Source organism: Ochotona princeps, chromosome 3 (genome assembly GCF_030435755.1).
Source record: "Ochotona princeps isolate mOchPri1 chromosome 3, mOchPri1.hap1, whole genome shotgun sequence".
NCBI lineage: Eukaryota > Metazoa > Chordata > Mammalia > Lagomorpha > Ochotonidae > Ochotona > Ochotona princeps.
This window is the reverse complement of record NC_080834.1, coordinates 77,642,201-77,666,777: the sequence shown is the minus strand read 5'-3', so window position 1 is coordinate 77,666,777 and position 24,577 is coordinate 77,642,201. Positions and strand designations below refer to the sequence as shown.

The 24,577-nt window shown below is 40.2% G+C and overlaps 1 protein-coding gene across 15 annotated transcripts in view; it reads right to left on the bottom strand.

Annotated features, from left to right (window-relative positions):
* Positions 1-24,577, bottom strand: part of PHLDB2 (pleckstrin homology like domain family B member 2) — a 105,521-nt gene that overhangs the window by 29,190 nt on the left and 51,754 nt on the right. For 13 of the 15 annotated variants that reach the window (XM_058661855.1, XM_058661856.1, XM_058661860.1 and 10 more), the window contains exons 5-8: positions 23,750-23,887; positions 11,487-11,615; positions 6,007-6,162; positions 4,715-4,825 (exon numbers count right to left, since the gene is read on the bottom strand). In XM_058661855.1, the coding sequence (XP_058517838.1) occupies positions 4,715-4,825; positions 6,007-6,162; positions 11,487-11,615; positions 23,750-23,887 (534 nt within the window). The remainder of the gene's footprint in view (positions 1-4,714; positions 4,826-6,006; positions 6,163-11,486; positions 11,616-23,749; positions 23,888-24,577) is intronic. The other 2 variants (XM_058661858.1, XM_058661864.1) reach the window with 1 other exon arrangement.

The window sequence follows — 24,577 nt, the reverse complement described above, 5'->3', positions numbered from 1 at the left end:
ACAAGCTTTAAGTAGATAATTTAGTGACTCCTAACCAATGGAACATATCCCAATCACAACAAAGAGCATTAAAAGCATATTTATCCCTTTAGATACATACTGATGACCCCTGTCAGTCAATCCCCATTCCTACTGGGCAAATATAATTCTGATTTTCACGGATTTACATTTAGTTTTGCCTGTCCTTGAACTTCATACAAATGGAGTAGCACAATATATGCTCTTTTGTGCCTTCATGATGTTACCTGCACCAGTAGTTCACCTCTATTTGAATTTTTTTTTCATGTATTTTCCTGCTAATGTTACTTAGGTTGTTCCTAGTTGGGTGGGTTTTTTCGTTGTTGCTGTCATGAGAAAGGTTATCTTAAGCACTACAAGTTATCTTTTTTTTTTTTTCTGAAAACTTGCTTTCATTTCTGTTGTGTAAATATCTAAAAATGGAGTTATTGAGTTATAGGGTGGTGTATGCCTTTTTTTTTTTTTTGAAAGGTGAGGTCAAAGAGAGAGTTTTCCATCCACTGGTTTGCTTCTCAAACAGGATATACTTCTATGTCTCCCATCTGGGTGCAGAGGCCCAAACACTTGGGCTATACTCTGATGCCTTCCCATTAGTAGGAAGAGCAGCTGGGATGTCAGCACTGTAGGCAGCAGTTGAACTTGCTATGCCTCAATACCAGTTCTAGTGTAAGCTTTTATGTCAAGATTTGGTTATTTATTCAAGAGGCAAAGTGACGGAGAGAGAGGGAGAGGGAGAGGGAGAGAGGGAGAGAGAGAGAGAGAGAGAGACAGAGAGAGAGAGAGAGAGAGAGAGAGAGAGAGAGAGAGAGAGAGAGAGAGAATCTTCCAACAATAGATTTTTGTCCTTAAAAATGTCACAACAGCCAGGTCTGGGCCAGAATGAAGCAGGAGCAAGCAACTATAACTAGGTCTCCAAATGGATGACAGAGATCCAAATACTCCAGCCATTAGCAGGGAGCTGGGTCAAAAACAGAGTAGCTGGGACTCAAACATGGACTCTGATATGGGATGCTGGTGGCACAGGCACAAAGTGAGAGCCACAATGCTAGCCCTGGCTTTGTCTGATACAATAAATTAAACTTCTGAGGTATTCTCTGAATAAAGTTCTACATTTTACACCACTATAAGAAATCTTGAAAGTTCCAGCTGCATCATATCCTTGAAAACATTAAGTCTCTTCACTTTTTAATTTTCGTCATTTTAATTACTATGACAATCATACTGTCATTTTAATTAATTTTTTCCTTGATGACTAAGAGTAAGTATATTTCAATGTGACTAATTGCCCTTCATATAGCTTCTCTCGAGAAGTGTCTTGTAAGACTTTTGCATGTTATTTTTTCAGTTTATTGATGCTCCTATAGCATTTTGAGTGGCAGGAGTTATTAGCATATTTTGGCTACAAGTTCTTTGTCATTTCCTTAAAAATCATTGTTTATTTAAGGCTAATAGTCATAGTTTCTTTGGAAGCTTTCTCATCTTAATTTTTATGTTCAGGTCTATGATCTGCCTTGAATTAACTTACACATAAACATGGTGAGGGTATTGAGGCTTAATCTTTTTTTTTTTTTTTTTTTAATTTACCCAGTTGATCGAACACCATCTGTTGAAACAACTTTCTTTACTGAACCATCTTGGAGCCTTTGTCAAAATCAATAGTTAGGCCCAGCATGGTAGCCTAGTGGCTAAAGTCCTTACCTTGCACACATAGGATCCCATATGGGTACAGGTTCTATTCCCAGTGGCCCCTCTTCCTATCCAGCTCCCTGCTTGTGGCCTGGGTAAGCAAGAGAGGACAGCCCAAAGCCTTGTGACCCTGCATCCATGTGGGAGACCCAGTAGAAGCTCCTGCCTGCTTGTTTCAGATCAGCTCATCTCTGGCCGTTGCAGCCACTTGGAGAATGAATCAGCAGATGGAAGATCTTCCTCTCTGTCTCTTCTCCTTTCTGTGCATCTGACTTTCCAACAAAAATAGATAAATCTTTAAAAAAATTAATAGATAATAGCTATTTATGTCTACTCTGGACTCGCGGTTCAGCTGCCCTGATCAAAATATTTATATGCTAGGAAAACACTCTCCCAAATACATAGCTTTATAGCAAACCCAGGTATCAGAGTATAAATGCTCCAACTACGTTCTCCTTGTGTAAGTTGATTTTCACTCTGTAGGTCCAACTGCCTTTTGATATTCCACTGACCTATTATTACTTGTAGTTGTTATGTTTTATAACACTGCCACAGTCCCTGAATTAGTGAATATTCAATCAATGTTCTAATGAGAAATACAGGGTGGTGTCCCTGTGAGCCTCTGACCACAATATTTCTGCCAACTAATACACTACTTTGCTTTATGAGTGTTCCATTTACACACACCTAATTTAATATATATTATTGATTCATTAACATTGAACCAATAGTCCACAGCCTGAATGAAGTTTATTACTGCCTGACACATGGATTTTCTCCACCAATACGGCAGCTTTCTTGCCTTAGCAGCATTAGACAGCACATTAGCATTGTGCATGGGCAACATTTTAAACAGCAAAAGCATCAACAAAAGCCCTTTAAATGTGAAAGAATGGCATGTAAAGCCATAACAGGGACATCTGAGGAATAATTGTTGAACTATCAAGACAGGTTGTTGCCTTGTTCACTATAAGCAGAGAATGGTTACTTTAAATTTTCACTGCTCTGAGAATGTCTTGGAATGGCCACGAGACATCATGGCTACAAATTCAGGGGTTAAAAACAAGTTTTAGCGATTGGGCATCTTGAGAAACATGAGAATCAACTGAAATTTAGCATTAACTCTTCACTTTCTTAGAGTAAAATTTTCAGGGAGATTGAAATAGATCTATAGAACAATGTGGGAAAATAAAATTCTTAGTACTTAAATAAAAGAATTTTACAATAGATACATGGTTTTAAATGCTTTTAGTGCAGGAACTATCGCATCTACGTTCACACTTCTTTTTAAAAATCTAACAAAACAATTTCACAAAAATAGATTTTAAAAACTATTTACGTATCATATATTACATGATCCAATTTAAGATGTGCTTTTGAATATCTGTGCAAAGAATAAAATGGTAGTGGAGAGACAAATGACAACACTGTTCATATTACAGCAGAGAATAGGGATGAAAAACACGTCCCTGTACAGACAACTCTAAAAAGAGGCAATCAGAGATTTATGCAGGCTACGGAAGCATCTCAAGTGGACTCATAATTCCAAGTAAATGACTTGGAATCGTTTGAAAGCCTCTACCAAAACCCATGTTGAAATAGAACCATGAGGAACTAAGAGGTGAGACAAGGTGGAATCTTTAGGAAGTGATTAGGGCTCAGGGACAAAGCTTTTAAGGATGCATTCATCCACTCTTGGATTAACCAGTTATCTTGAAAGTGAGTCTGTTATGAACGCCAGTGTGGTTCTGTCTCTTGGATGCGTTGCTCTTGCCACATGATGCCCTGTGCCACATCAGGCTCTGGGGAGAGTCCCCAGCAGCAGAAAAGCATCCAACACCAGATGCAGCCTCTCGACCTTGGGCCTCCCAGCCTTTCAGGCAGCTTGGCTGAATAAACCTTCATTAAAAATTATCCAGCCCACGGCCTGCAGTTATAGCAACAGACTGAGAAAACAGACTAAGACAGACGTAGTTCCTCCTTCTTCTTGACATAAAAATAGCTAGAAGGGAACACTCGTTTCTTCTGGGTAGGCCACAGTACAGCCTCATTTCTCAATGTTTTATTCTGGATCCAGCCTTTCCCCTGCCGCCACTTCCATCCCCCACCCCCCGGGATCCATTGGGTATTTTCAGGATGCCCAGTATCACACTCCGAAGCAGCAGCCTATATGCAGAGCTCAGATCTGAGATAAGCTCCATCATGACTAACCTTTGGTATTTTATCCCTGAAGTTACATTAGGGGACGTGTCAGAAAGTTACAATACAGATTCTTTGTTTACTGTGCTGTTTTTGACCAAAGGAACCCTGATCTAAAGTCATGTTAAGTCTCGGACAGATGAGTAACATCAAAGCAGTAAAATCACCATTTAGTTAATGTCACTTGAAACTGATATTGTATGCTAGATAGTGGAAAAACACAATTTTTAAAAGAGACAAATAGGGTGCCGGCACAACAGCCTAGTGGCTGAAGTCCTCTCCTTGCACGTGCCAGGATTCCATATGGACACCAGTTTGCATCCCAGAAGTCCTGCTTCCCATCCAGCTCCCTGCTCCTGGCCTAGGAAAGCAAAGAGGACTGCCCAAAGTCTTGGGACCCTACACCAGCGTGGGAGACCCAGAAGAGGCTCCAGCTTCCTGGCTTCAGATTGGCTCAGCTCTGTTGTGGCCGCTTGGGCAGTGATTCAACAGACGGAAGATCATCTCTGTCTCTCCTCCTCTCTGTATATCTGCCTTTCCAATAAAAATAAAATAAATTTTTTTCAAAAAGAGACAAATAGGAAATTTTCCAGTTTTCATAGTGTTGATAAAAAAGGAAAAAACATTTCCTTATTTTCTTAGTTGTAATCTTTTACACAGAATCAGCCAGTTAATATGAAAGATTATATAAACATTTATAAAACAATGTTCATTATATGCTAAAGACATTCACTATTACCAGAGGGAGGGAGTTTTCCCCAAGCTGGAACTTGGGTTTCATTGCAACCAGTGCTGAAAAGGAAATACTTACTCTTTGCAGCATCATTATTAAATTATTCTTCTCTTTCACAAAATGATCTTGCTCCCTCTGAGCCTGCTGGACAATGTGATTGGCCTGCTTTTTCAATGCAGAAATTTTTTCCTGGTGGAAAAAAAAGTGATCAAAAAAGAATGTACATTAAACCATCAAAGATTTGCTAGTCTGTCCTGGAAAAGAGAGAGAGTTGTCACAAATGGAGCAACAGCAACCACATTATTCCTGATGATGGTGGGGATTCTTATCCAGAGACTATGAAGCAGCGTCTGCGACCTGCTGAGCTCAACCTTTACTTAAGGCCAACACAGTTCTCTTGCTGAAAATCCCACTTCACGCAGCAGCTGTTGGGTCAGGAAATTTTGTTTCACGCTATCAGTGAAGTTTTTACATCATCTTGGGAGATATGGTAAAAATAACAATGGAATTTATTACTTAACTGACAGCTCAAGAAATCCCTTTCATTTTGTCCTCTTTTTATTCATCTTTATTAGTTAAGTACAGGGCCCTTGAGTGTGATTCTAAATTGTGGCATAAGAGCTGAGCTCTGGTCTAGACATCTAGATACTACGGTTTGAATGAAGTCTGTAATATTCTTTCTGGAACTGCACTGGGCTGTTTTGTGATCATGGAAGTCTGTGAATTGTGGAACAATGAAAGTAAAGACAATTCCTAAATGGACTACTCACAGAATCATTCTGAATCTCCTTATTATGACTGCAAAAGGAATTGCTTTAAAACAAATAATCTGCGGGCCCGGCAGCTCCACTTCCCATCCAGCTCCCTGCTTGTGGCCTGGGAAAGCAGGAGAGGACGGCCCAATGCATTGGGACCCTGCACCCGCGTGGGAGACCCGGAGGAGGTTCCTGGTTCCCGGCTTCGGATTGTCGCACACCGGCTGTTGTGGCTCACTTGGGGAGTGAATCATCGGATGGAAGATCTTCCTCTCTGTCTCTCCTCCTCTCTGTATATCTGACTTTGTAATAAAATAAATAAAATCTTAAAAAAAACCAAATAATCTGCATCCCTCACTGTCCATACCTTGGCAAATCAATTTTTTTAAAAGTGAGATATTATCCATAATCACATCTACAATATTTGTAACAATGACTATAACAAGCTCAGTTTAGCCAGCTCAGCACATTATTTGCTGTACATATGGCAGCCCCAAGATGTACAAAATATGACATGCAATCAAGCAGAGAAAAATATTCTAACATAAATATATGTAGGCACACTCATGCATGGCTGTATTAGTGACAAGTATATCTTGATTTTTCAAAATATACCTTCCTAGTAACAATGTTTCGTTGATACTCAGCCACTTCACGCAGGAGCTGTTGGGTCAGGTTCTCCTTTTCCTCATCCAGTCGGCTCTCGTGCTCAAGCTGCTGGAATTCCAAATCTTCAAAGTGCTTGCTTTCAACATCCAGCAGGTCCGCATCCTTTGCAGAAAAGCAAATGAAAACAAGACACACCAAGAAGGTTGCAGCTTGCCTGAAAGCAATCTGTCCAAGATAACTTTCCAATAAAAAACTGAAAGGGTCAGAGCATGTCAATCCTTCATTTAATCCTTACAGCAGTGACTGTCAGAGTGAAATAGCGGGGTGGGCAGCATATTTCACTACCAGCTACAGAACACTGTGGGAAGAGGGATTCCTGATTTAAATTTACTAGGTAGCTTTAAACTGCTTAGTGAATTCCAACAAACAAACAAACAGTAAATAACCAAGACATCTGCAAACTAAAGATTATTTTAAGCCATTTTCCTGGAATGAATAGAACCAAATCTCTCATTAGCTACAAAGGGTGACTTAAAAGGTTAAGGATTACTACTTTAAGAATAAACCTGAGTAAATTTACAGAAAATCAGGCACCTTGAAAATCAGGTGGTCTAAAGTAAGTATTCTCCAAAAAGAAGACATTTTAAGGTAGGTGTTACTAATGCATTCGCATTCATGGAGGCATTGATGTAAATTATCCTCCATTATTAGTTTTAAAATTCCCTCAATTTTGTATCTTTAGAAATTATAAATATATGTAGTTTCTAAAAAATAAATAATTCACAAATAATCCATGACCAAAAGGAAGACACAACTAATTTAATGTGTCCCATAGTTCAACAAAGGAAAACTAGCAAGGTATGATTTCTCTTATGTTCAAACAAATCCTAAAAGACTGTTGTATAAATAATTATATGATAAAGTAATCTATATCACCATTAGCTCCCTCATTTAAATGGTAATCAAATGGGATATATCTTCTTCAATTAATTTTATTATAGGGATAATTCATAGGAGGTGTATTAGCTGTCCTGACCTGTAACTTTACTCAACACCATAGTAACAACTGTAAACAGACTGTACATTCTCAAACCTCAAGAGCAGGAAAACACAATTCAGAAATGATATTCCAAAGGACATATAACTTCCTCATATATTTTTTTTAACCACAAAGAATATGATCTTGATTTCAAGTTTTTGATTGCTATTTCAATTTATCAGACATTTATAATTCTAATTTCTAGATAAATTGAAGAAATCAAAATACCAAGACAAGTTCGGCATTATATCCTGAACAAAAATATTTGTAGTTTTAAAATAACGCATCAGCTGATACATTTACTCATGAGGCACACATAATCAAGTTTTAAAGTCTTTCAGTTAAGCTTGGTTTATGGCTGAAAGATCACTGGGATAAAAATGTAATAAACTTTTTTCACTTATAAGCAATCTTCAATATGTACAAATTAACAATCATACAAACATCATGCCACTCAGTCACGCACCCGACATCTAGCTGATACCTAACACATATGATGGTCACAGACTGTTTCATTTGTAGCGAACATTTAAACAATGACATGAACATAATGGTACACTAGGTAGGAAAATCGTAAGTTACGTCTAGATCAGCACCCAGATTCTGATGGTTTCTCAATCAGGCCAAGTTTTCCAGACCAGAAAATGTACATACATAAGCTTAAACTCAGGGGAAAAAAGCACTTGCAGTGGGAATAAAAACTTTTGAAAGACTTCAGATAAGATTAAAATCTCAGGGAGTGCTATTTAGGACCAGAAGGAGCTTAACTGAGCACAGAATACTACATACATATATAGGAAGCTCAAAGTCAAGTACATGCCTAGTTGAATGAAAATCTCAACTAAATCTCATTTACTAAGAGAAGTTTTCATTGTATACCTGCTGGCAAGCTCGAAGGCCAAGCATGAAAGGAAATAAACAGCTGCTCTAAGGGAAATTCAATACAATTTCCTTTGTCTTTCCAATAATTCTTGCTGATCATTTATGAGGAAGAAGTTTATATTCAGTACTTTGTGTTTGGTGGATTTATTTATTTAGTTACTTAGTTAGTTTTGCTTGATGGAGGAGCAGAAAGAATTTAAATACAGAAAAGAGTATTTGTAGAAATAACCTAATGACAATTTCGGGCTAACTCTAGAAGCAAATGGATCTCAGAGTGTATTATCCTTTTCATCGTATGCTCTGTAGGTAAATTGCATTTTTTAGGGGGGTGGGAATATTGACAAAGGCAAGGGAAATCGACCTGCAGAAGCGCCTCATTTTTTGTATCAAGATACAGAGGCCCACAGAGTTTGAATTACTTTTCAATAATAAAGTGTACACTGACGTCAGACCAAATCATTGTGTAATGGGGCACCGCCATTAATGGCTTGCACCTCTCTCCAGGTTACTTGACAGAGAGAGGACAGGGCACAGAAACGGAGTTTCCACACCCAGCTCTTCCTACCTCCTCTTGTATCATTCAAGTGGACTGAAGGTTCGAAAAGTGAACCCCGCACCTCTGGCATGATTCAGAACAACTGACAGAATGGAAATTATTCAAAAGGTTCCGTGCACCTGGCCCCTCCTGCCTCTCATTGTACATTAGGTGAACTACAAGAAAACTTTGGGCAGTTGCAACTCCCTTCCTGTCTCCTCCACATGCAAGCTTTGTTTGTACTGCGTGGCTCTCAATCGGATTGGAGGACAAGAATTTAAAAACCCCTGACTTTGGTGATTCAGTGCAGTGGCTCCCTGAGTGTAGCATGAGCTGCTGTCACCAAGTTTGGGGAGTTAAGACTCCTCCTAACATCCTGCACTTGGGTCCAGTGTGATCTCTCTCGCGCTCTGCAACAATAGAAAATTAATTGTAGTAGGTCTCAGTGGAAGGATCTTTTTTTTATAAATCAAAATCAACCACTTGGTTGACTACTTATCAAAAGCACCAAAAGCGGCCAGCATGATGGCTCAATTGGCTAATCTACCTGCAAGTGCCTACATCGCATATTGGCACCAGTTCTTGTCTTGATTGCTCCACTTCTCTTCCAGCTCCCTGCTTGTGACCTGGGCAAGCAGTAGGGCATCGCCCACAGCCTTGGGACCCTGCATCCATTGGGGAGACCCAGAAGAAACTCCTGGCTTCAGATCTGTTCAGCTCTGCCTGTTGTGGTCATTTGGGGAATGAATCAGTGGATGAAAGGTATTTCTCCCTTTCCTACTTTCTGTAAATCTGATTTGCCTTTCCAATAAACATAAATAAATCTTTTTTTTTTTTAAGCACAAGAAAACACTATCAGCCAGGTGTCTGTCTCCCCTGCTTAACACCGGCTCTTACCCTGGCAAATGATTCATTTAACTTCAGCTTTCTTTTCTGCATTACAAGAACCCCAGGAACGGTATGACCATATCAACTGCATACCAATAACAACCATGAGATTTACAGCAGATTAACACTATACTTTGATTCGACATAAAAACTTTAGGAATAAAAAGCCCAGCCATAAGTCCAAGATATTGTATGTACCAGCATCATTCTACAAGTTTAGCTTAAGTATTCAAAGCGGCATACAGTTGAAGAAAATAGGTTTTATATCATTGATTGATTTTTATTTTGTGAGACTTGCCAGTTAATGAAGTTGGAGCAAAATCAACTTTTCTGAATGTAGTTTAAATGCCTTAAGGCAATTTTTGTGATTTCAGCAGTTCTCTGAAATGCTTCAAGCCTGAAGGGAAGTAAGTTGTGATAACAGGGAGTTCCTGGTATGAATGGTCACAGGAAATAAGCCAATTTTGACTAACCCAATGGATTGGGTAAAGAGCTGAGCAGGTCATTATCCCTGGAAAACAGAATCAACAGACCTCCTGAAGCAACTGAACAGAAGCTACCACCAGCCAATTATCTCCTCTAAGGAGAGTGGTTCTTCAGGAAGAATTTTACTCTTGGCTTTACAAAGAGGATGGAGTTTGCCTTCAGTTAATGGAACAGACTGCATTATTTCCTTTCCTCCTTCCTAGGCAAAACCCTTAGGACACATATAAATCTACAATTCATCCTTCAGATGTAGATCTGAACACGGAAAAGATGACTACTAAAAAGAAGAAGAAAATATATAACCATGTTGCTGGTTTTCGATAAAAACTTCTAATAGCTGTAAAATCTTAACAGTAAAGGAAGTGGAGAAACAGTAAACAAATACAAAATTGAATTTTCCATCACTTTCATGAGCAGGCATGGGCTGCTCATGGTACAAACTGAACCAATTTTTCAAGTACTAGTCTTTTTCAATTTTTTAGTCACACAATTTCCAGAATGTGACACTTTTTATATTTTGTACTGCAATTTCAGATTGCCACAACAAATAGTAAAGGGAAGGATTACTGTTAACTTTCTTGAAACAATGTTGAAAAGACAGATATTAAAACTGTTAATTGTCATTTAAGAAAGCTACATTGGACACTCCTTACTAATATGTATCCAACCTCTAAACACTTAGTTAACTAGCTTTTACCAAAAGATGCTCTGAGAAATATCAACAATTTTTATATTAAATATCATCTTGAAAATTTTCAAGGGTATGTTATCTTCACTGATCAGTTCGACCTGCTAATTCTAAAGAGGTTACAGACATAACAAAGAACACTTAGAAACAGGTTTTTTTTTTCCCCTAATTGTTGTGGAATTATGATTGCTACTCACTTAGGCCAAGTTACTATTGTGTGACTGCTTTCTGAGACCTGGGCTTCAGTTCTAGAGCTGCTGTCAGACACTCCACAGCCACTTGGGAAGGGGTCATCAAATATAAATGACTCTGCCAGCATTTGTAAAACTACCCACTTAGGAAGTCTCATTTTCTGAAGATAACAAACATGGCTGTGTTAAACACGGTTGCAGTTATAGGCAGGACATGCTCTGCTAAAGTAGAGCTGGAATATAATGCTACATTAACTGTAAAATGTTGAAGCTCCTAAGAGATGCTGAGGCTTTTAGCAATGCTGTGTAATGTTGCAATCCTGCTAACAATTAGTTCAATGTCACTAAGCAGCAGAATGAAAAATAAAAACAAAACAATGAGTCACATGATCATTTTTTGGACAAGGTTATAAAATCAAACTAAGAAAAAAAATTCAGAGCAAATAAATAGTCCACACCGTGCAGAGAGTGCAAAAAAAAAGTCATCAGTTGATTTAAAAGCTACAACCTTGCTGTTGGTTACAAGTCAGAAAATACTCTCTTGTTACAAAGAACATGATTCCAGAAATTTTTTTTTGCGTTATATAGTTGATAAAAGATTCTAGCAAGGGATTTGTTAACCGATTAGCTTAGAATAACATACAATGTTGGCATGCATATTTCTATTTTAAAATGATTATGAACATTTATGTTTTGTGAACTCATAAGCAAGTGGCACTTAAAGAGATAATAAATAAAAAAGAACAAAACAACTGGTGCATTCCTGTTGCTACTGACCCTCTTCAGTTGTTGCTGTAACTGCTCCCTCATGGACTCAGGACAATTGTCCAGCTGGGTCTTCTGCTCGGAGTAAAGCTCCTGAAGCCTCTCTAGTTTTTCCCTTTCAGCATCAAGCTTTACCTTCTCCTGAAGTTCAGAAATCAGAAAAATACAAGAACAGAAGTTACCTTCACAGCCCAAGCAGGTGCTAGTGCACATTTCCCACGGACAACACAAATGAAAGCACACAAACTCTGGATCGTCTACGAATGTAGAGACATATTTAGTTAGTGGCTAGGATAAAAGGGCGTTACTGGAAGTGAAGCAAAGGGCTTCTGGTTTCTGCATTTTCAGGACACAGTCTATTTCATTGGATAGTGATAATTGCCCCCTTTCCTTTCTTTCTGCTACCATGAAAGCTTCAAAGGTTAAACAATTGAAAATATTTATGCCAGGGAAGCAATCTAATTGAAGAGCTGAGAGGTAGTAAAAATGCAAGATTGACTAAACGGCAAAGGGAAGCAACGTTAGGCTGCTCAGACATACCAATACTATGACACTGACTACAGAAATACACATCTCCCACAATGACTAACAAACTGAAACACAGACTGATAAAAAAGAATAATAGCTAGGATTCACAGGAGGCAGAGGAGAGGGAGAAGAGAGGAAAAGCAGGGGAGGAGAGGAGTAAACAGGAGAGGGAGGAGAATGAGTCACGTGATCATGTTTTGGACAGGGAAATAAAATCAAACTAAGAAGAAATCCACAGATTTCCTATTCACAGCTTCAATTAACCAGGACTGGAAAATGCATCTGGCACATCACACAGGGCAAAGTGACACGGGGTTTTCTCCAGAAAAACAGCAGCAAGTACTGTGATTCAGTGATGATGTAGCCTTAAGATGTCCCTCTTTAGCAGAGAATCATAACTGCGATGTATTTAGTGCCTGTCTTCCCCACTTGTAATACCCTGATGATGTTGGAACCCTCAAGGCAAACCTTGTAGAACATCTCAACCCTAACAGAAGCACTGTATGAAGCACAGTAACAATCTGACCCCCAGTCAGCCAAGTGGCCAGCCAGCATCCTACCTTCCTTAAATTCAGTCTATGTTAACTGATAGAAGTTCATCTATCTTCTATGTGTATCACAGGAGGATTTTTTAAGGAATGAAGCTCTCAAAGAACATCCTTACTATAATTTCTTTATTGAAATGGCCATGATTTCTTAGGTAAGCATATATTGAGAATTTTTTTTGTAAAAGATGTTATGCGTATAACTATAAGATTATAAACAGCAATACTCGTACAGTTTCTTGAGTCTCCATTTGTCATTTGAACGTTAATATTTCAAGGATATTTTAGAAACATAAACTTTTAACTTCATAAACACACTTATTTCAACCCCAAAAGTGAAAAAAAAATCATAGGATCTTAGTTCATACATCAATTGAAAGTGATTCTACATCAACCTAAAATTTAACAGACTACACAAATTTTCTTTGATTTTTAAAAAGAGAAACTTTGTTCACTGTTCACATCTGCTGTTCAGGAGTTGGAGACAGCAGTAGCAATATTAGCACAGAAAAGACATACAAGTGCTAACTCACAGTAAAACTGAAATATATTGGTACTAGTTAGATTTGAGCTTTAGTTTCTTTTTTCCTCCATAATAAATCCAGCAATGCGGAGTGCTTTTTGTCTTTTGTTTAAAAAATAAATTGTGTTAGCTATATGTAAATCAAAGATTGCCCTCTTTTTACCCAAATATTTTATATGAAAAGATTTCAATTTCGAAATGCTGTATCAACAGACTTTGTAGTAACTCTGATACAAACAAAAACATTTTTAAAAAAGAAAGACTAACTATTACAGCTAAATATCACCTGTACAAAGAATCAAACCTTAAGGTTTTCTAGAAAATATTGCTGGGATATGGTACCATATAGAAAACCACTAACTTAAAACACAGGTTACAAGTCTGAAGAAATGACTCACAGTTCTGATGCTTTCCATGTTTTTAATAGCTAGTGATGAACAGAATTGAACATCTATTAATACATACCTGATGTTTACATAGCGTCTTCCTACTGAGAGGCTCAAAACGTTTCACAATTCCACACAAGGGGATAGTTAGAAGAATTATGCAACCAGGCAGCATTTGAACCTTCCGCAGCTTCTGTGTAGTTTTAGTAATGCTGTGACCACTGCCCAGGTCTCTGAGCTCAGTGGAGCCAATCTTAGGCCAAAGGAAGTCGAGGGGAAAGATGAAAGAAGAACTGGTAGCAGGTGGGCCCAGCCATAAATCACAGAGGACCACAAAAATGATATCACAGCTGTGAGGGCCAATAGCACACCAACTTTGAGCCAAAAGGTAATTAATATTCCTCTCTTCTATTTATTGCCCAGGAAGTTTTCAAAGAAAAATTAGCACTAGGGTAGTAGTTATTATCACCTTCCACAGAGGAGGTAAAACAAACAAATCAGATGGTATTGCTTGCTTGTCACATTTAAAATATTAAAATTGGCTGGTTTTCTCTCAGATTTAAATAAAGAAGCTCACTTAAACACTACAGGCACGACAATATCTGCTGAACAACATAGCAAGCATATCTTCCCACCTTCCCAGATTCATAAATCGATTCTCAGGGAATAAAATAAGTAATATTTTCATAAATTTAACTATTTTCATTTTGTCGAAAAAAATTAAATTATAAGGAATGCTCTGGGAAAATTCGGTGGTGTCAGGGGACATCTAAGAACCAGGAACGGAAGTGAAGCTCCTCACAGATGAGCTGCTGCTGCGTGCCCTGTTCTCACACTGACTTGTTCTCTCTTGATAAACCAGCAAACTCCAGTTGAATCACAAATTCATTGACAAATTCTGGCAATTTTGTACATTTAACCTAAATTTTCACATTCATATATGGTCAAAGGTATATTATTTATAGTAAATTGTAGTAGAAATTGGCTTGTAGTATTCAGTCTAGGTAGTCATACTTTCATGTTTGTAGGATTTGGTTTCTGGTAACACACCAAAATCAGTTAGTGCTCAAGTCCCTTATATAGCACAGAATGGTACTTGCTTGTAACCTACATACACCTTCCCATACACACGAAACTTTTAACACGGGTTCCCGGAAATACCAAGTATTATTCTGTATTGGATCTAAAAGACGCTTTTTTCTGCATTCCTTTATATCCCCAAAGTCAACCCCTGTTTGCATTTGAGGACCCAAGGGGAGGGGCACAACAGTTAACTTGGGTTGTCCTCCCACAAGGTTTCAGAGACCCGCCCCAATTGTTTGGGATGGCTTTAGCTAAAGATCTGGAGGCTTGGCATTTTACTGAGGCTACCCTCCTTCAGTATGTAGACAATCTCTTGTTAGCCTGTCCAACAAAAGAAATATGTGACCAGGCCACCAAGTCCCTCCTGAATTTCTTGGCTCAGAGAGGGTATAAAGTCTCTAAAGAAAAAGCACAGCTTAGTGAACCTAAGGTGACATATTTAGGAATTATACTTGAGGGAAATACCAGAACTCTGGGAGAAGGCCGTATTCAACCAATAACAGATTTCCCTTTACCTCAGACCCTTCGCCAGCTAAGGGGATTTCTTGGGGCCACAAGCTACTGTCGTATTTGGATCCCAGGATATGCTATACTAGCCAGGCCTCTGTATCAACTTCTTAAGGACACCCAGGGAGACAACAGACTCCCTGAATGGCCTCCTGAGGGCAAGCAAGCCTTCACTAAATTAAAACAGGCCTTGAGTACAGCCCCAGCCTTAGGCCTCCCCACCCAGGATACATTTAATCTGTATACTTGTGAGAAAAAGGGAGTGGCATTGGGAGTCCTGACTCAAGACTGGGGAGGAACCCCTCAGCCAGTGCCCTATCTCAGCAGGGAATTAGATTCAGTGGCTAAGGGGTGGCCAGCCTGCCTAAGAGCATTGGCAGCAGTAGGGCTCTCGATCCCAGAGGCCCAGAAGTTCACCTTGGGAAGACCACTTAGTGTTTTGACTCCCCATGACTTAAAATCTATTTTAGAACACTGAGGATACCTCTGGCTCTCAGATAGCCATATTCTCAAATACCAGACACTTCTTATAGAAGGATCAGATGTCAGCCTCAAAAAAGTGCTCCACTCTAAACCCTGCCACCTTTCTTCCTGAAGAGACAGGAGGACCTCTCCACTCTTGTGAGGAGACCCTGACTGTGCTTTGGGCCCCTCGCCCTGACCTATCTGATAAACCCCTGCCTAATCCAGATTGGGAGCTATTCACAGATGGTAGCTTCCTGGTAAAAGAAGGGATTAGATATGACGGTTATGCTGTCACTTCAGAGTTTGAAGTAATTGAGGCAAAGCCACTACCTCCTTCCACTAGTGCCCAACTTGCCGAGCTAGTGGCACTGACAGCAGCCCTTAGGTTGTCCAAAGATAGGACAGTCAATATTTATACTGATTCCAAGTATGCTTTTCTTGTTTTACGCGCACACACAGCCCTGTGGAAAGAGAGGGGGCTCTTAAATTCAGGGGGTCCCCTATCAAGTATAAGACAGAAATTCTAAATCTGCTGGAAGCAGTACTCCTGCCTACTAGAGTTGCAGTTGTCCACTGTAAAGGGTACCAGAAGGAAAAGGACTTGATATCAAGGGGGAATGCTCTAGCTGATAGGGCAGCCCAACAGGCAGCCACCTCAAAAGGTTTAGAAGCCATGATTCTGTGGGAGGAATCTCTGCTTCCAGCGGGGAGACCTCTGTACACTACAGAGGAAAATATCAAGGCAAAAGAAAGAGAATGCACCTTGGACCACCCCTGATGGCAGACTCTGGTTGCCACAAACTGCTCAGTGGAAAGTACTTAAGGCCCTTCATCAAATGCACCACCTAGGAGAGGAAAATACTTTAAACTTGGCCAAGTGTATATTTGAAGGCAAAAATCTGCTGGGGACAGCCAAACAGGTTGTACAGGGGTGTGAAATATGTCTAAGAAATAATCCTAAAAATTGGTTATTGGCTCCTCCAGGAAAGCAGGTAGGCATGGTACCTATCCAGGTTAAGACTGGCAAATGGATTTCACCCATATGCCAGGGGGTAAAAGGCACAGAGTAATGGTGGTCATGGCAGACACTTTCTCAGGATGGGTTGAAGCATTCGTATGCAGGACTGAAAAGGCAAAAGAAGTAATAAGGATATTATTACAGGACATTATTCCATGCTTTGGGGTTCCATGCTCAATACAGAGTGACAGTGGCCCAGCCTTTAAGTAAGAGGTGACTCAGGGCATAACTCAGGCATTGGACATAGATTTCAACTTGCATTGTGCGTGGCATCCCCAGTCCTCAGGAAAGGTAGAAAGGGTCAATGGATTATTACAGAGACATATTCACAAGCTGTCCCAAGAGGTCCAGGCACCTTGGTGGCAGCTGTTACCCTTAGCCTTGATTAGGATGCGTAATATCCCCGGGAAATTAGGTCTGTCTCCATTTGAGAAGCTTTATGGGCGGCCATTCCTCACCAATGATATAGTCTTGGACCAAGAAACCCAATGGATGGCTGAATATGTTACCCAATTATCAGCCTTCCAACAAGTCCTAAGTAAGCTACATAAAGAACCTCCCTCAGACAGAGAAAAACCTTTATTTGCTCCAGGAGACTTGGTTTTAGTGAAATCCTTAGAGAAACAGACCAGTAAGCCTTTCTGGGAAGGACCCTTCCCTGTCATTATTTCTATACCCACTACCATCAAAGTACCAGGAACAGACACCTGGATACATCACAACAGAGTGAAGACATGTACTGCTGCAAATCCAACAGACTCACCAACAGCTGAGACACCTGTTGAGGACATTCCCAATCAACCAAATTCTCCAGGACCAACATATACCTGTGAACCTCTGGAGGATTTGAAACTGCTATTCAAAAAGGAACCTAACAGATAAGTGTTTCCTATGTGCTCCACCCGTCTTGCCATCCAAGGCCCTCACTGCAGCAACTTGCTTATTAACTGTCTTGTGTTTGTTTTCCCATTAGGAGTCTTCAGACTCCAAATGGCCTGGAACATGCAAACTTCCATGACGACCAACCTCAGCCACAGCAGCTTGGATGACCCAGACCATCTCTCTGTGAATCCCACACCTCTTGGGACCCCTTACCCAAACGACGTCCTAGTTCAGCAGGAAGTAGCCAGAAGATATTGTCGCCCTTTTCCCCTACAGAAGTAGGATGTGGGATTTCAAGAGGGGGGACTGAGACCATCCAGGTCTTCTGAGGTCTTGGCCACACCTTCAGGTGGGCGGTACCAGCATTGCCCACCCATTTTCTAATTAATTAAAAGACCACTAATGGGGAACATCTTACTTGTAGGTTTCCGCCCAACAAGGAGGGGTCAGGGAATGCTTAAAATCCTGAGGCACTTTCAAAGACCCCTTTGGTGTTTCTCTCTCCCTCCCCTTTCGAGAGGCACCCCACCTCCCGGCTTTTCAGAGGTGCTTTTCCCTTCCTCTCCCTTCCCTGCTCACCTGGTCCCTTTGCAAATAAATTTATCTGTTTGCAACAGATTCCTGGCTTTTTATTTCTATGCTAAGCTGAGGAAGGAACCCACTGGGCATTTCTGGTAACATTTATAGATATGGCAATTATTGAAGGCCCCAAACCATTTATCTGAAGTTTATCTTTCTAAAACTTTTATTGAAGTATAGGTGCTTTATTGAAGTTTAGTTGCTATGTAAAATAGACGTACATGCTTCATACTTTCATTCTGATGAGTTTGGACCTAATGTATATACTCATGATACTATTTAAGATCAAAAGGCTTTCACATTTCACAATATTCTCAATTTTACAAAGGTAGCACAAGTCATACAGATTACATTATGACATTTTCTGGGAGTTCTGGAATATTTCCCTTTAATGAAAAATGCTAATATTTCTTCAATGACATATATAAACTTTCAACCTTACTAAAGATTTTTCCTTCTCATAAAAGATGTCAGATTTTGAAATTTCAGAAGAAAGAGTGTGGACCTGCTTGTTAACCAATGGTGATTGCTGATAAATCCTTCTCTGCCTCTAAAAAAATGCATATGTCTATTTCTTTGGGGGATTTTTTTCCTTGGACTTTGAAATTTTAATCAACATGACATGTAAAAAATAGTTGGAAAATCAGGACAGTAAGAATTGTTTCATCAGTTACCCACTAGAAAAAATAACCCCAATCTGTAATCCTGCTGCTTTAATTCCCAAATGCCACACTGCCACTCCACTTCCTCTAGCCAGCGAGCTAACTTTGAAATGCAAGCTAGAAGCAGGGGAAGGGCTGGGTCACTTCTCACCCTGATTGTGACCTGGCAAATGATCTGTATGCAGAAGGCATTAACACCTTGCTGAAGAATTCTTAGCTGGGTTTACAGTCTTCCCAGAGCTCCAGAGGAAGGATGCAGAGGAAGTAACAGGTGTCTTAGCATGATAATAATTGGGAATAAGATTTATCCATTTCACATATGGTGATACACATTTATTATAGAAAAATCAAGAAGTTAAAGAATTTCAGATGTCACTCAGGGACATGTTGTACGATACTGAATGATTCAAGCACTGGTTCAAACCTTAAAGTGTATTTAGCTTTCAACTAGTATAGACTGAGATGGCCACACAATCTCCCCATGTATCCTTTCAGCAGGATGGTTTGAGCTTTATGATTCCCTGCTGGCTCACAGAAACAACACTTCAACAGAACCTTTCCTTAACTACTTCTTTAAATTTTCTGTAGCTGACTTCTTATCTCCAGAAGCAGAGTACAGGTAAAACACAGATAATTGAAACTAAAAGGAAGTTGAAAAGCTATTTCTAATTTTTAAAATGTGATGTAAAATCAAAACCACAAAAAACCTACAAAACCAGGGGTTTGCATCCATACCCTCTCAGTCACTGGCAGAAAGTGGGCTTTGCCATGAGAGTGGCGTGTGGAATAGAAGGAAAGGCAAGCCAATCCCACAAACAGATCTTGGTCAAAACCGGACTTCACCGTGCCGGTGACTTCCTTACTCTGCCACCAAGCTCATTAAATGACAACAGTGTACTAGTCAAAAGGTAACAAACCTCCCCTCCTTTCACTTGCTGTGAGAAAACAGGATGGTCTCTTTGGTTGCTGCTTCACCAAACATCCCCATTGGGCTTATGTTTAAATTAGAATCTTGCATCTTGGTCCAGACTGATTCATCTTCACAGTGATTCTCTCTGATGTGGCTACCATCTAGAATACAACAGGCAGGTGGCCTTGAACTCAGGGCCACACAGGAAGAGGTATACTGATGCCTTCAACAGCTGTACCCGTAAGGGCAATGAAAAACCAATCCATGGAACTACTGCAAAAATACTGAATAAATACGTAATAAAATGCATTGTCTATGTAGTTAGTCTAGAGCATAAACATAACACAGTTGTACCACAGTTGTTATGTCTGATATATAAATATATTTGCTTATTTACCTATATATCTAAACATGCAAAGTAAAATAATTACAAAATCAATCAGCTATAAGAAACAATACAAGACTTGAGAGCCAAGAAAATAGACTCAATAATTTCACAGCAATAGTTGAGCTCTGAGTTGTTTTAACCTCTTTCTTCCTGTGGCTCCAGGTCTTGCCTCTAAAACCTAGAATCTGGCTTACAGGATGTCAAATTAACATCTGAATTGGAGCATGCCCAAGAGCATATCTTGTTAGGTTTTACTTTCCTCATGCCACAGTTTATATCTGACCACAGCAACAGGTGTATGGAAGAGGAAATGTGATCCAAAAGGGCAAAGGCCACTTCCTCTTTCTGTCTTGTGCTCCAGCTTGATTGGTAGCATGATTATATTCTCACTGGCATGTGCAGAGGGCAGCCCATGCCAGCTGTCCTGAAAATTGGCCACAAGTAGCTCATTGGCAGGTGTTTGGCTCAGTGTTTTCTGTCAAGGCCCTGCCTAGACTAGCTGTTAGTTGGAGAATCTGAGGACAATACTCCTAAAGTACACCAGGCAGTATTGCAGCACTTATTTCAGGCTGGCTGGATAAATACTGAATCACTACGCCTTCCTCTATTTCCCATATGAGAGAGGAAAATAAATATCTAACAAACCCCCAAACATGCGTACATTATAGAATATGTTCAGTTAAGGGGCTAAAAGAATGGCAGGGTAAACATACTCTCAACTGAATAGATCTAGGAGGACTCTTCTGGAAAACTGACATTGAAACTGAGTTCTGAAAAACAGAACCAAGAAGACACGAACTATGGGAAAGGGTATTCCAACTAAGAAGTATCCACAAAGCCTCTAGGGTGGATGGAGGGTGGCTCTAAATAAAGGGGGAAAGAAACCCATGATGGGGGCAGAGTACAAACACGGTTATGATAGAAGTGCTGTTGACAGATCACAGGAATTTGCATCTGTTTAAAATCAGTAGGCCACAAACCAGAGTTTTATGATCTAGTATCAATTAAATATCACCCAGGAGACATTCAAAAGGACCTGTCTTGGATGGGAGAGCACCTTCCTTAGCTGTGAGACCTATGGTGATTCTAATTTCTCAGTAACCACAGGTGATGAGATCATTTATAGGTCAGTGGGAAGAAAGTGGCCCAGAAGTTTGAACAGAGGGATGGCATGAAATAATTGTGTCACAAAGTGTTAGACACAGTGGGGGCGAGAGTGCGACCAATTTACCAATAAGAAACATGACAGTGCATTTGTCCTGCATCAGAGGGTCTGAGTCCAGGCTCCAGTTTCTGACTCTGGCTGCCTGCTAATTTGGAACTTTGGAGACAGTGGTGAGGGCTCAAATAATTAGGTTCCTGCCACCCATATTGGAGACCTAGATTGAGCCCATGGTTCCTGCTCCATGGAGACTCTCTCTCTCCCTCTCTCCATCCTTCTAACACTCAAATAAATAAAACGAATGTTACTAAATGGCCAAAAGACTATACAGTTATCAAGTACTGTAGAACCTCTGAGCTTGTTTGTCAAAAATATGTAGTAATGTCATCTAGTCCAGTGCTTGCACCTCCCCATCCTCTTCTGCAGTACTCTCCCAGAGCTACTTTCTGAGATTTTTCACACTATGTGATGACAGACAATAATCCCACCTGCCAAGGCCAACTAATCCAGAAACAGCTGCAAGCGCTGGTCTGATACTTCAAACTTCTCCCATGTACAGTCTATTCATACAAAAACAACAATAGGAAGGATGGAGGAGGTTTCTTTGCTTGTTTCTGCCCATGTTCCTGGAACTCCACCTCCACCTTAGACCTGGAGAATGTAACACAACTTTCCCTGGGAAGTGAGACAGATTTAGTATTGGCTTAACTTGCTTTTTTACTTTTGTGTAGAATCTGATGCTAATGATTGATATACAAAGAAAAATTATAGGCCACACTGCACATGATAAGATAAATACAAGATATCTGGGGTAAAGGGGGAGGTAAAGGGAGAAGCCCCACCCAGTCTCCCACCCATCCCAGGTCCCTAATGTGGGGCATGCTCCAAGGGTCTTGCTTAAGTGGTTTTGATAGTTCAATAATTATGAATTGCTGCCAATCTCGCCATTCCAAGCACAATGAGGTTGCTGAGGAATCCTCTGATTGAAATAATTCACCTTAGAGTCTTGTTTGCTGTGTTTTTCACTGCCAACATATAGCTGGGGCAGTTGATTGATTTGTTCTGTCCTCCTTCTTTCATGGTTAGGGATCTGAGTCTGGCAGTTCGATTGGGGGGATCCCTAAAGAAACTTTGTCTGAGGTGAACCCAGACCAGGTTCTTTTTTCTTATTTATTTATTTATTTTAATTAGTGCACTTGTAAGTATGGGGCCCGGTATAGTCCATCGCCCTAATCAGCTGGTGGTTGCAATTGCTGGGTTGGTTCTGTTTCCAGCCCTGTTTTACACTGGAACCAATGGGTGTTGCACTCCAGCCTAATTCTGTCCCGCATACACTTGGCCCTTATATAAACCAGTGGGAGCTGCAGCCTAGTCGGAGCAACCTGCAAGAACCCCCACCAGGCCCTTCCCCTACCCTGGTTCCCGTGCTTGCCAGTATGTGCAGCATGGTCCAGTCTGTCCCACATCCCATCCACATTCTCCTACAAGCCATTGAAGCCTAGTTCAACTCAACCAGCTCCACTATCTAGCCCACACACATGCTGTTGTGTGTCCTTCTGTCTAGCGTCCCCTGCCCCTGTCAACCAAGAAATCAATGTTCAGTTTTGAATCTAACTTTCATTTCAAATAACATTTTGAGCTCATTCTTGGGCACAAAGGTCAAATTGTTCTTATTTATCTAACTCAAACTAATAAAAACCTAAAAAGGAAGTTTCTTTCAGCAGAAATTCTTTCCGCATATGACCACTAGAACTTATTACTCAAACTGAAAAATTCTTTTTCTCAGCATAGTGGGGAATATGATGGGCAGGAAAGAATGCATTAGAGCCCATTCACTTTTTGCTTTCTCAAATGGGAATTTTATTTTGAATTTTAAGCTTATTTCAGCTGCATCTTAAATAGAAGAAGAATGTACAGTATTTCCCAGAGAGGGAGGGGAAAAAATAGACACACTAACCTAAGCCCAATTACCATCCTCACTTGTAAAATATGCAACTCATTTTTTCCATTTCCCTGGTGGTGATCAGCTGACATTCAGGTTATTGCCTGAGCTGTCTGAGCAGGACCTCTTCCCATATAACTGTCACCTGTGGCTCATGGATAGGCTTCACTTGGCAGTATGTGAGGACCCTTCAATGCATCTTTCTTAAAGAGCAGTACACTTACAGTGACAACATCAAGGCAGACAAGTGAGATGAATGGTCTGCATTCATCTTTTTAATAGAAAAATATGAAGAAATGAGAAAAGTCCTATTTGCATATACTTTAGTACATCCTACAGAGCTCCAGTGATTAAAAAAAAAGTTCAATATATTAGAAAAAAATTAGAAACCCAGTGGAACCAGAAGAACAGAAAGCTGATGGTGGGGGGCTAAAAAAGGAATTCACTCATCTCAAGGGAGCTCTCTTGCCATGGATATAAGCGCCCAACTTACCCAGGCTCTGCTCTCAACAACCATTGCTCAGTATCTGACTGCTCTTAGTCTGGGACAATGATTGTTTCTAGGACTTTTATCCAGTGCCACTACCATCGGGAACATGCTACACAAATCCCAAATTGTGGTCATTCCATTTAGCATTTAATTTAGGACAATTGTTTTGCCCATAAAACAGTATTCAAACATAATTTTCCTTTACCTTGGTCTTTTCACCAACAATGTTCTTTTCTAGTTCGGCAATCTTCCGGTTTAGATGATCCAAAATCTCCTTCTCCTTCATCAGTTCCGCTGTTTCAGATTTCTGTTCTCCATCCAAAAGAGCACATTCCATATCCAACTAAGGACACAAAACAAAGCTCAGAAGAGATCCACCCTCGGGGACATTCTCAACTACCCACCACATCGGTACATCTTTAACAACTACAAATTACAAGAAATTTTACTCTTACTAGCCAGAATTTGAGGTATAGAGAACATTCCAGACAGCCCAGGAGAGATCCAGGATTCCAGTGTAAGAAGCATGAAGAACCCAGAATATATTTGCTACAAAATATATCTTGTCACTTAACATCTCTTTTACAATCCCTTTTCTGCTTACTTGTGAAAGACAGCTTGTGGTTTGCTTAAATTCAGTCTCAAGTACAGACCACACTGGAACAGCTACGTTTTGTTTGTCCCTAAAGCACTGAAGAGAAAGTGACCCCAGGCTGGCATGTGAGCTCTGCATTCCTAGCAATGTTAGCAGGAGGGGCTTCCATGGTGCCAGATGACAGGTGAAGCATCCCCTTACTGCTTCAGGGGCTGTAGGCATCACTGGGGAGCACAGGCATGCAGATCCCCCTGGAAAGACTCTGGCACTAATTCTCACTCCATGGAGGTAATGTAAAAATGGCCATGGACTACTTTGGAAAAAAAAATGTGTGTCTGTCTGTTCTTTGGCTTGCAAGCCTCCAGAAAGCTAGGTCTGTCTGAGCCACGTGTGTGAACCTTGCACCCCTCAGTAGTACCAATATGATCTTGAACTCAT